This window comes from Cicer arietinum, chromosome 7 (assembly GCF_000331145.2).
Source record: "Cicer arietinum cultivar CDC Frontier isolate Library 1 chromosome 7, Cicar.CDCFrontier_v2.0, whole genome shotgun sequence".
Classification (NCBI taxonomy): Eukaryota; Viridiplantae; Streptophyta; class Magnoliopsida; order Fabales; family Fabaceae; genus Cicer; species Cicer arietinum.
In genome coordinates this window covers 47,404,799-47,417,698 of record NC_021166.2, presented here as the reverse complement: position 1 = coordinate 47,417,698, position 12,900 = coordinate 47,404,799, and the positions used below count along the sequence as shown (strand labels likewise).

The window sequence follows — 12,900 nt, the reverse complement described above, 5'->3', positions numbered from 1 at the left end:
TTTTGAATTCATGGATTGAGAACTTTTTCCGCTGCTTGAAAATTATAATGACTTAATTACTTATCCAAAGGTGTTACCTTGTTTATTTCTCTGTTTTATTTTAATTTCTTTTAAAAAAAAAATACACGCTCGCTTTGAAAAACAGGGTGTTTCATTGTGGTATCAGAGCTTTGGTTTGGTTTTCTTTGGGGGCTGTGGAACCTCTAGTTCTAGATTGTAGGTTAGGAGTTGTTGTCTGATCATGTGTCGGTTTAGGTGGTTTGAGTTGTCAAGTTCATAACAATTATTATGTGCGGTTGTGGTCGGAAGTTATTCTTAGAATTATTGAAGTAGTGTTAAGACTCTACTTGATGATGGTTTTATAGGAGAACCATGCTGCCAAGGAGGAATGACGTTCCGAGAGCCAATGTCAATAGGGATGATCGAATGGCGGAGGCTATGAATAACCTGGCTGCTTCTGTTGCTGCACAGACTGCTGCCAAGACTCAACGTGATCTCGAAAAGAGGGGAAGAGAGATCCGTGCTGCAGAGTCAAGAGGATTAAAGGACTTTCGTCGTTACAATCCTCCCAAGTTTGAGGGGGCTGAGGATTCAGAGAAAGCGGATCAATGGATCCAAGAAGTGGAGAAGATCTTCGACATGATCAACTGTCAGGCGGGAGTGAGGGTCAACTATGCCACTTATATGCTACTAGGAGATGCTGAGTACTGGTGGAGGAGTACAAGGTTGTTGATGAGATCAGCTCACGAGGAGGTGAACTGGGAATCTTTCAAAGGGAAGTTTTTCGACAAATACTTCCCGATGAGTACCAGGACTAGACTGGGTGATGATTTCCTGAAACTACATCAGGGGAACATGACCGTGGACGAATATGCTGCTAAGTTTGAATCACTATCAAGGCATTTCAGATTTTTCCGTGAAGAGATTGACGAGCCGTTCTTGTGTCATCGTTTCCAAGACGGGCTAAAGTGTGAGATTCAAGACTTTGTCTTACCCTTGGGAATTTAACGTTTCCAATTTCTTGTGGGAAAATGTAGAGAAGTTGAGGATATGAAGAATAAAAGAGCTAGCCGAGGAGGGAATTTTAACTCAGGAGGACCTAGTCGGGTGAAGTATCAGAACAAGGGAAAACGAGTTGTCAAACATGATAATCGACCACGTGATAACAACGGGGGGCTAAATAACCCAGGGAACCAAGACTTTGGGAGGCAAATGGGACAAGGTATACGATGTTTCCGATGTGGAGAAGAAGGACATTATGCTTATGCTTGTACCTTTGACAGTACTACTTGCTACAATTGCCATAAACCAGGGCACTTTGCAAGGAATTGCGAGGCTCCGAAGGTGGAACCAATGGTGGATGTAGCTAGGATTACTCTTCCTACTGCTAGAGGACAGGTGTATTGCGTCGGCGCTGATTTATCTAGCGATCTGATTCAATATGACTGTGCGATTACAGGTAACCTCCTAACTACACTTTCTGATTCAGGGGCAACCCATTCCTTCATTGCTATGGATTATGTAAATTGTTTGAAGTTGTCCGTGTCTACTTTACTGCTAAGACTTTGACAGTAAATTATGCATGTTTACTTTGTCAAATAACCATTCAGAATAGGGACTTCTCGATTAATTTGATTGTTTACCTCTACAATAACCCAAGATCATTCTTGGTATGGATGGGAAGCCCTATCATTAGGTAATGATACATTGTACTCAATGGGTCGGTGTCATACTTAGTGTTTAGATTTGGTACTAGTTGGATGTTCCGTACAAGGTGGAACATCAGCGACCTGCTGGGGTGTTGCGACCTTTAGAGATTACACGGAGTACCATCGAGTATTGTATCATACAGACTGTTGTATTCGAATACAGACATGCTGTTTTTGCCACTGACTTACTGTGTAGTCGAATACAGACTGCTGTATTCGAATACATTTTGCTACTGACTTGCTGTGTAGTCGAATACAGACTGTTGTATTCGAATACAGACATGCTGTTTTTGCCACTGACTTACTGTGTAGTCGAATACAGACTGCTGTATTCGAATACATTTTGCTACTGACTTGCTGTGTAGTCGAATACAGACTGTTGTATTCGAATACAGACATGCTGTTTTTGCCACTGACTTACTGTGTAGTCGAATACAGACTGCTGTATTCGAATACATTTTGCTACTGACTTGCTGTGTAGTCGAATACAGACTGTTGTATTCGAATACAGACATGCTGTTTTTGCCACTGACTTACTGTGTAGTCGAATACAGACTGCTGTATTCGAATACATTTTGCTACTGACTTGCTGTGTAGTCGAATACAGACTGTTGTATTCGAATACAGACATGCTGTTTTTGCCACTGACTTACTGTGTAGTCGAATACAGACTGCTGTATTCGAATACATTTTGCTACTGACTTGCTGTGTAGTCGAATACAGACTGTTGTATTCGAATACAGACATGCTGTTTTTGCCACTGACTTACTGTGTAGTCGAATACAGACTGCTGTATTCGAATACATTTTGCTACTGACTTGCTGTGTAGTCGAATACAGACTGTTGTATTCGAATACAGACATGCTGTTTTTGCCACTGACTTACTGTGTAGTCGAATACAGACTGCTGTATTCGAATACATTTTGCTACTGACTTGCTGTGTAGTCGAATACAGACTGTTGTATTCGAATACAGACATGCTGTTTTTGCCACTGACTTACTGTGTAGTCGAATACAGACTGCTGTATTCGAATACATTTTGCTACTGACTTGCTGTGTAGTCGAATACAGACTGTTGTATTCGAATACAGACATGCTGTTTTTGCCACTGACTTACTGTGTAGTCGAATACAGACTGCTGTATTCGAATACATTTTGCTACTGACTTGCTGTGTAGTCGAATACAGACTGTTGTATTCGAATACAGACATGCTGTTTTTGCCACTGACTTACTGTGTAGTCGAATACAGACTGCTGTATTCGAATACATTTTGCTACTGACTTGCTGTGTAGTCGAATACAGACTGTTGTATTCGAATACAGACATGCTGTTTTTGCCACTGACTTACTGTGTAGTCGAATACAGACTGCTGTATTCGAATACATTTTGCTACTGACTTGCTGTGTAGTCGAATACAGACTGTTGTATTCGAATACAGACATGCTGTTTTTGCCACTGACTTACTGTGTAGTCGAATACAGACTGCTGTATTCGAATACATTTTGCTACTGACTTGCTGTGTAGTCGAATACAGACTGTTGTATTCGAATACAGACATGCTGTTTTTGCCACTGACTTACTGTGTAGTCGAATACAGACTGCTGTATTCGAATACATTTTGCTACTGACTTGCTGTGTAGTCGAATACAGACTGTTGTATTCGAATACAGACATGCTGTTTTTGCCACTGACTTACTGTGTAGTCGAATACAGACTGCTGTATTCGAATACATTTTGCTACTGACTTGCTGTGTAGTCGAATACAGACTGTTGTATTCGAATACAGACATGCTGTTTTTGCCACTGACTTACTGTGTAGTCGAATACAGACTGCTGTATTCGAATACATTTTGCTACTGACTTGCTGTGTAGTCGAATACAGACTGTTGTATTCGAATACAGACATGCTGTTTTTGCCACTGACTTACTGTGTAGTCGAATACAGACTGCTGTATTCGAATACATTTTGCTACTGACTTGCTGTGTAGTCGAATACAGACTGTTGTATTCGAATACAGACATGCTGTTTTTGCCACTGACTTACTGTGTAGTCGAATACAGACTGCTGTATTCGAATACATTTTGCTACTGACTTGCTGTGTAGTCGAATACAGACTGTTGTATTCGAATACAGACATGCTGTTTTTGCCACTGACTTACTGTGTAGTCGAATACAGACTGCTGTATTCGAATACATTTTGCTACTGACTTGCTGTGTAGTCGAATACAGACTGTTGTATTCGAATACAGACATGCTGTTTTTGCCACTGACTTACTGTGTAGTCGAATACAGACTGCTGTATTCGAATACATTTTGCTACTGACTTGCTGTGTAGTCGAATACAGACTGTTGTATTCGAATACAGACATGCTGTTTTTGCCACTGACTTACTGTGTAGTCGAATACAGACTGCTGTATTCGAATACATTTTGCTACTGACTTGCTGTGTAGTCGAATACAGACTGTTGTATTCGAATACAGACATGCTGTTTTTGCCACTGACTTACTGTGTAGTCGAATACAGACTGCTGTATTCGAATACATTTTGCTACTGACTTGCTGTGTAGTCGAATACAGACTGTTGTATTCGAATACAGACATGCTGTTTTTGCCACTGACTTACTGTGTAGTCGAATACAGACTGCTGTATTCGAATACATTTTGCTACTGACTTGCTGTGTAGTCGAATACAGACTGTTGTATTCGAATACAGACATGCTGTTTTTGCCACTGACTTACTGTGTAGTCGAATACAGACTGCTGTATTCGAATACATTTTGCTACTGACTTGCTGTGTAGTCGAATACAGACTGTTGTATTCGAATACAGACATGCTGTTTTTGCCACTGACTTACTGTGTAGTCGAATACAGACTGCTGTATTCGAATACATTTTGCTACTGACTTGCTGTGTAGTCGAATACAGACTGTTGTATTCGAATACAGACATGCTGTTTTTGCCACTGACTTACTGTGTAGTCGAATACAGACTGCTGTATTCGAATACATTTTGCTACTGACTTGCTGTGTAGTCGAATACAGACTGTTGTATTCGAATACAGACATGCTGTTTTTGCCACTGACTTACTGTGTAGTCGAATACAGACTGCTGTATTCGAATACATTTTGCTACTGACTTGCTGTGTAGTCGAATACAGACTGTTGTATTCGAATACAGACATGCTGTTTTTGCCACTGACTTACTGTGTAGTCGAATACAGACTGCTGTATTCGAATACATTTTGCTACTGACTTGCTGTGTAGTCGAATACAGACTGTTGTATTCGAATACAGACATGCTGTTTTTGCCACTGACTTACTGTGTAGTCGAATACAGACTGCTGTATTCGAATACATTTTGCTACTGACTTGCTGTGTAGTCGAATACAGACTGTTGTATTCGAATACAGACATGCTGTTTTTGCCACTGACTTACTGTGTAGTCGAATACAGACTGCTGTATTCGAATACATTTTGCTACTGACTTGCTGTGTAGTCGAATACAGACTGTTGTATTCGAATACAGACATGCTGTTTTTGCCACTGACTTACTGTGTAGTCGAATACAGACTGCTGTATTCGAATACATTTTGCTACTGACTTGCTGTGTAGTCGAATACAGACTGTTGTATTCGAATACAGACATGCTGTTTTTGCCACTGACTTACTGTGTAGTCGAATACAGACTGCTGTATTCGAATACATTTTGCTACTGACTTGCTGTGTAGTCGAATACAGACTGTTGTATTCGAATACAGACATGCTGTTTTTGCCACTGACTTACTGTGTAGTCGAATACAGACTGCTGTATTCGAATACATTTTGCTACTGACTTGCTGTGTAGTCGAATACAGACTGTTGTATTCGAATACAGACATGCTGTTTTTTTTGCTGAATGCTGAAACAGCCTTGTATTCGAATACAGAGATGCTGTATTCGAATACAACAATGTTGTTTTGTTAAAAACTTCATTTCTCAACCTTGTTTATGCATGTTTGGCATATGGAAACCCTTTTAAGGTGCATGCTTAGTTGAAAGGTTATTTTGAGCATTTAAAATCTTAATTGCTATGTGTTAACTGTTATTTTTTTTGGTTGGTGACCCTTTACAATTATTGTGGAAATCTGGGCTTTGCCCTCAGATGAGAGTCAGGACGATCCTACCGGTTCGTACCCTACGGACGGGAATGGAGATGGGAACGCTTGACTGCAGCTACGTTAGGAGGATCTCACGGGGCGCGTGGAGATCACTCAGGGTGTTTAGTTGTTTTGTAAAATGATCAGACTAGGTTGTCACAGAGGGAACGGATGTCTTTCTTTTGGGGTTGCGTTTATTTTAAACCGGAAGACTGTACTGTTACTATTATTGTCAGTACGACACCTTAGTTGAATGGGTTCCTTGTATCTTCTAGTTGTTGCTTAAATACTTTGGATGTATGTATTTGAGAAACTTTTTCCGCTGCTTGTAAATTTTAATGACTCAATTATTTATCCAAAGGCATTTCCTGATTTAATTCTCTGTTTTATTTTAATTCCTTTTGAAAAAAAAATACACCCTCGCTTTGAAAAACGGGGTGTTACACTATCAGAACATTGACTTTCCATTAGAGTCGTTGACTTTCGCCATCAGAACATAACTTGATCATTAGATTCATATATTGTGTTGCTTGGTTCAGGTAGTTAGAGGCAAAACTGCATGATTTAGAATTAGTGGCATGAGTAATGTCATCTTGTTGCATCTTTAGAGCAAACGACAACAACATCTTGGAACAAGATGCAGTCTTCAGAACAAGCGAAACACGAGCTTCAGATGCAACTCAAATAGAAACTTAAGATTTATTATAGTGGGCGCTTAAGATGCATGCTAAATAGAGACATGCTCCAGTCTTCACATACATACGCACAAAAGCTTCATCGAGGCAGATGTGCACACACAACAACGCATGTAATAACCAAAGTCTGAACGTTGCGTTTACTTCCTTTGACTTCACTTGACTTTGATGTTTTTGTTTCCTCTGACATTTTCGTTTCCTCTGATGTCTTAATTTCCTCTGACATCTTTACTTTTGATATCTTCCTCTGACATCGTTTCTTTCGTTTCCTGATTCTATTTACTACACACTCAATGAAATCATTAGTGCAATAAATTATTATCACAAAGTATATTTGTTATCATCAAAACATGACGAAGGAATTGTTCCTAGAATCAACATGGTTCCAACATTTAGTCTTTATAAAATTTCAACATATCAAATTTAGTCCTTGTAAAATAAAAATACACTTTTTATTCCCTACAAAATTATCATTTATGCAGTTTTAGTCTCTACTATTAACACATATTTTTGAAAGAATTTTTCCATGCATGTTCACAACATCATAAAAAGTACCTCCATAAAAAATGAGCTAAAAATTCGATTTGTAGGTCCATATTTTGTCCTTTTTATCTGCAGCTTTTTCACATTTAAAAAATTTATATTTTATTCAACCTAAGTTAAAAAATTCTAAATATTTGAATCTTTTATAATGTTCTAAACCTTCTAGAAAAAGATCATTCAAAATTTCTATGTTGAAGGACAATTAAACACATTTTATTTCAACAGTAACTAGAATAGTTTGTTGGATAGTTTTGTAAAAACTAAAAATTATATTTTTATTTTATAGGAACTAAAATTAGAATGTTAAAATTTTATAGAGACTAAAAATATACTTATTTCTATATTTTATCTTCTAACTTAATCTACTCACTCATGAAACATAGATCATCGATAACTATTATATTGTTTTTTTATTATCAAAACATTAATCAAAGTACGGTAATTTTGAAGAAATCCGGTTCTTACGGTTCTCATCTAATTGAAATCTCATAGCACGTTCATGTGATAATAACACAAGAATTATTCTGGATATGTATCATCTCACTCATGATCAAAAGGTAAAATTACAATATACAAAGATTAAAAGATAATATAGTTCTCTTATATGAGAAAGAGAAACATCTTAAAAGCACAACAAACCTATAACAAACTCTAACTAATTAACTAACTAGAAACAACTGAAAACATAAAATAAGCTTAAGTAGGTAGTCTAATATATGTGTTTATTTGAATGACTAGCCTCCTTCTTCATATGATTAAAAAACACCTTTACCATTTGCTAATAATATTTTCCGTTGTTTATTTCAAACGTATCTTTTGAATATAATTAACTTATTTCTTTGTTGAACTCTAAATTTGTAAGACAAAAAAAAAGAATTTTTGCATCTTGAAAGATGAATGCACGTTATTTAAGGTGTAATAAATCATGCGTTTTCTAAACACATTAAAATCATGTTTGGATTGCATTATTGTATGATTACATTGTGGTTTTTCTATTTATTTATTTTATTTTATTTTATTTTATTTTATTTTATTATATTATCAAAGTTTTACTATTATCTAAATGCATACTAAGTATGTGTTTGGTAGCAATGAAAAGTATGAGAAGAGAAATGACATCATGAAACCCACAACAATATATCATGCACCAAACACCGTCTTTATCATCACCACCACATCTATATAAATATACAGATATACTGACTCAATACTACGTTCCTTTAGTGTCAACAATACCAACTATCGTTAATCCGACATAGAGTGAAATTTTCTATAATTTGTTTAGTATTCATTGCACAACTCCTGAGTCGGCTTATGCTGTTTTTGATTCCATGTATAACGTTGAAACTCAAAACTATACGAAAACAGGTGGTAGTGGTTCTAATCCACAGACAGATTATAACGAGAATAATGATCAAATTGAGAATCAACCACAACAATCTCAAACCGTACAAAGGACTAGACGAGTTCGACGACCGCATATATGTGGATCTGGAGGCCATTTAGATGGAAATAATTAATTTAATTTTGATGTATTTTTTTTCTTCAATTTGTGGTATTTTTTCTTTAATTTAATGTATTTTTTCTTTTAATTTAATATATTTTTATTTTATTTTATTTTATTAATATAATTTTATTTTTATTATTAAAATTATTATTCTTATTATTAAAATTAATAATATTATTAAAGTTATTATTATTATTATTATTACTATTATTATTTATTAATAGTATTTTGAATTTTTAAATATTTTAATCATTTATAATTTATTAAATAATAATTAACGGTATTAATAAAATGGAAAAAAAATATATACCAGATCTATTAAGGATAAAAAAAATTTATTTCACATCGTCGAATCTTCAGATTTGCGATCAACAACTGAGCTTAAAAAGTAGGACATTTCTATATTATCTTTTGACATACATTTTGATCAAAGAAAAAAAGAGAATATTAAAAAAAAAGTCTTAGTTTGAATATGTATTCATATAAAATTTTGAGTCATTAACTACACAGATTGCTATTAAAATCATAATATGTTAAATGAAGATAAAATATAATTTAAGCAAAATTAGTTATTTCATAATATAATAGTAAAAAAAATTAATTAATTTTGAAACATAAATTCAATAATAATATAGTATATTATTGTCTTTCTTTTACCATAAAAAACATACTTTCTTTTTCCATCAAAGATGCAGTTAATAAAATTAACTAAAAAAAAACTATGATCTCAATTATAAGAGAGAAAATCAAAACACATCAAAATTAATCAACTAATTTATTATTTTAACTTTTTGAGTGATTTTCAATATATATACCTTTACGACTCATTGAATATGTCTATTAATATTGAAAAGATAAATATCATAAATAAAGATAAAAAGTACTAACTTAAACAATAGAAATACATTAAAATTTGAATCTTTTCATTATACATAATATAATCTTTTTTATTTATTTAAAAATATTATAAATAAGATGAGATATTACATTTTTTTTATCAATTCGACTCTCTCCTCTTGTGTAGAATTGAATTGACACAAGTTTGGACATGGGTGTTACAACAACAATGAAGATTTCACTATTTTTGAGTGTCTTTGCAGTTTCAATATTGGGAATATATTCAGAAGTTAACTTTCCAGCACCATGCAAGCAATTTGAGTGTCCGGTATATGACGTCATCGAAGATGGAAAAGACTATCAAATCCGACGCTACAATTCATCTGTTTGGGTTTCCACTCCTCCCATTCAACAAATTTCTATTGTTACAGCTACAACAACTGGTTTCACGAGGTAACTTTTTAAATCGTAAATTATATAATCATTTTCTACTTAAGTAATCGAATTATTATACTCTCTCAATATTTTGTGTTTGTTTTTTACAATGTTGTGTTTTTTTTAGTAAAAGACTTCAAATATATGATTGTTTTGTCGGTAAGTATGTGTTTTTTATTTTAGTTCGTAAGTTTTTATTTATTTATTTATAGATTTTTGTCTTTTTAAATAATTTTTTATTTAATCTTTATTATATTGTTTTAGTATTAAAACAAAAGAACATTGACAGAAAATATACAAAAGAGGCAAAAAGTAAACAAAGTATATTTATAAGGACAAAAAAGATTAAAAAAATATGTGATTATATTGATGGATCGTATATTTCATTATTTTTAAATATTTTTTTTTTGTTTTACAAAATTTTGCAGTGAGTAATTCGATTAGTATATTCGAAAGAAATTATTTTTTGGTATGTTATTTGAAAGATTTTATATATCTATAAATATACAATATAAAATTATGAAGCGTGTGTTTAGATTCTTAGTCAGGAATATTAAATTAGACCTGCTTTAAATTATTGGATTGTACGAGTAAATTTAATAATTAGAGTTTGACTTTATATCATTAGGAGATGAAGGTCAAATGTCTCTTATGTGATGGTTATAAAATGATCATGAATGTCATTGTAATAAATAAAAAAATTCTCATTCACCAATAATAACGTCTCACATTTAAAAACTAAAATGGAAGTTTCATCCTAACTAAACTTGAGCTATCTTTTACTTTTTTTCTCAGCCTATTTAATTATAAAAAAGGTAATAACGACTACAAGCAGAAAATAGAGATGACAGCACCAGTGCTCTCGGAAGTGTTACCTAGTGATGGTCCCTTTATTAAATCTTCATTTATTGTAAGCTTTAATATACCTAAAAAGAACCAAGCAAATCCACCACCTGCAAAGGGTCTTCAAGTTCAAAAATGGAAAAATGTGTATGCAGCAGTTAGACAATTTGGTGGATATGTGAATGACAAAAATGTTGTAGAACAAGCTGCAGCATTGAAGGATAGTATCAATGATACTAAATGGCTATCTGCTATTCAAAAAAGCCATAAAGCTTCTAATTTCTCTGTGGCACAGTACAATAACCCTTTTCAATTATTTAATAGAGTGAATGAGATATGGATCTTGTTTAATTTGGAAAATTAATGATATGTCAAATATAATAGACACTAAAATCATTATGAAATAATATGGCTGTCGAAATAAGATGGATTCTTGTAGTTTTTGCTTTGCACCGATTCTTTACTTGTATGTTGGTGTTGGAGGAAGGGTTGTGCATGATTGGTTTTAAAAAAAAAATATAAACTATATCTATTTTAAAACCATTATATGAATTTAAATTAATAACCAAATCCATTATTTGGATTAAAATCGGTTATCAAACCAATTGTAAAATTGGTTATGGTTAAATAACCGGTTTCGAATTAAACAATCGATTTTGAAAAATTCAATTTTAAAATCCATTTTTTCTCAAAAGCGGATAAAATTTGATTATTTTTTAATATTAATTTTTTTAAAAATCATTTATTCATAGTTTAGAAACCACTTATTTAAAAAAAAATCGATTATTCATATTTAAAAATCGACTATATTTACAAAATGAAAGCTCAATAAAAAACATACATGAATCATACAATTGCTTTCTCTTGTGATTAAAATTGAACATGTTCAATTGCTTATAATAATTTGTGATTAAAATTGATTTATTACTAACTTCATTAAGACCACCGATTCTGATTCGTACTAGTTCAATAAATTGCTTATTACTAAAACCGTATAAAATACAAATACTTGAAAGTTTATTCAATCAAATTTAACAATTACTGCACCATAATAAAACCGTAGAAAATACAAATACTTGAAATTTTGTTTCCAACACCGAGATGGACACCATCACCACAAGATTTAGTAAATTTAAAATATCTAATGGATTTAATATATTAATTTTTGTCTTGAGCATTTATAATTAAGATATGTCTGAGCAACACCAAAATCTCAATATCATTTTCAACCTAACATATTAATATAACATTTTGAAAAAATTCATCCTTTAAAAAGTAATTTAAGAAATTTTACTTAAAATATTTATTCTATCAAATTTTAGTCTTCTGGCCTCAATAAATATTAAATATCTTAATTCATTAACTAGTTATCATATGTAACACCCCGATTTTCAAAGCGAGGGTGTATTTTTTTTTTCAAAAGAGATTAAAATAACACAGAGAAAAACAATTAAGGAAATACCTTTGGATAAATAATTGAGTCATTATAATTTACAAGCAGCGGAAAAGTTTCTCAAAATATGAATCCAAAATATTTACACATCAAAAGTTGGTACATGTAACCCATCGAAAATAACATGTCAAGCTGACAATATTAGTATAGGTACAGTTTTCCATTTTAAAACAAATACAAATCAAAAGAAAGACGTATGATCCCTCTATGTCAACCTAATCTGATCATTCTCCAAAACAAACTAAACACTCTGGGTGATCTCCACGCGCCCCGTAAGATCCTCCTAACATAGCTCCAGTCAGGCATTCCCCTCTACATTCCCATCCACAGGGTACGAACCGGTAGGATCGCCCTGGCTCTCATCTGAGGGCAAAGCCCAGATTTCCACAATAGTTGTAAAGGGTCACCAACCGAAATTAACAGTTAACACATAACATTTAAGTTTTTAAATGCACAAAATAACCTTTCAACTAAGCATGCACCTTAAAAGGATTTTCATACGCTTAAAAGTTCATATAACACTTGCCAAATAAAAATGAAGTCAAGATAAAGTTCTCAATCAATCAAGTAATACATAACTGACCAAGACTTTGATAAATCAATTGAGAAATCTGTTATCTAACTCAAAATAAGAATTTCTACTAAGCCAATCGATTTCCAAATCGATTTCCTGAAGAATTTTAGTGAAATTTGAACTCTGGGCTCAATTCAATCGATTGGGAAATCGATTGAATGAATAAC

At 33.2% G+C, this 12,900-nt stretch overlaps 1 protein-coding gene and 1 pseudogene across 1 annotated transcript; both read left to right on the top strand.

The window, feature by feature from the left end:
• Window positions 1-8,604, top strand: part of LOC140918829 (zinc finger BED domain-containing protein RICESLEEPER 2-like) — a 20,354-nt pseudogene extending 11,750 nt beyond the window's left edge.
• A 1,013-nt stretch (window positions 8,605-9,617) lies between these two features.
• LOC101503903 (uncharacterized) lies at window positions 9,618-11,070 on the top strand. Its single transcript, XM_004511007.3, has 2 exons — window positions 9,618-9,881; window positions 10,659-11,070. The coding sequence occupies exons 1-2, from the start codon at window positions 9,640-9,642 to the stop codon at window positions 11,068-11,070; spliced, it is 654 nt and encodes a 217-aa protein (XP_004511064.1). The 5' UTR covers window positions 9,618-9,639.
• The last annotated feature ends 1,830 nt before the right edge of the window (window positions 11,071-12,900 follow it).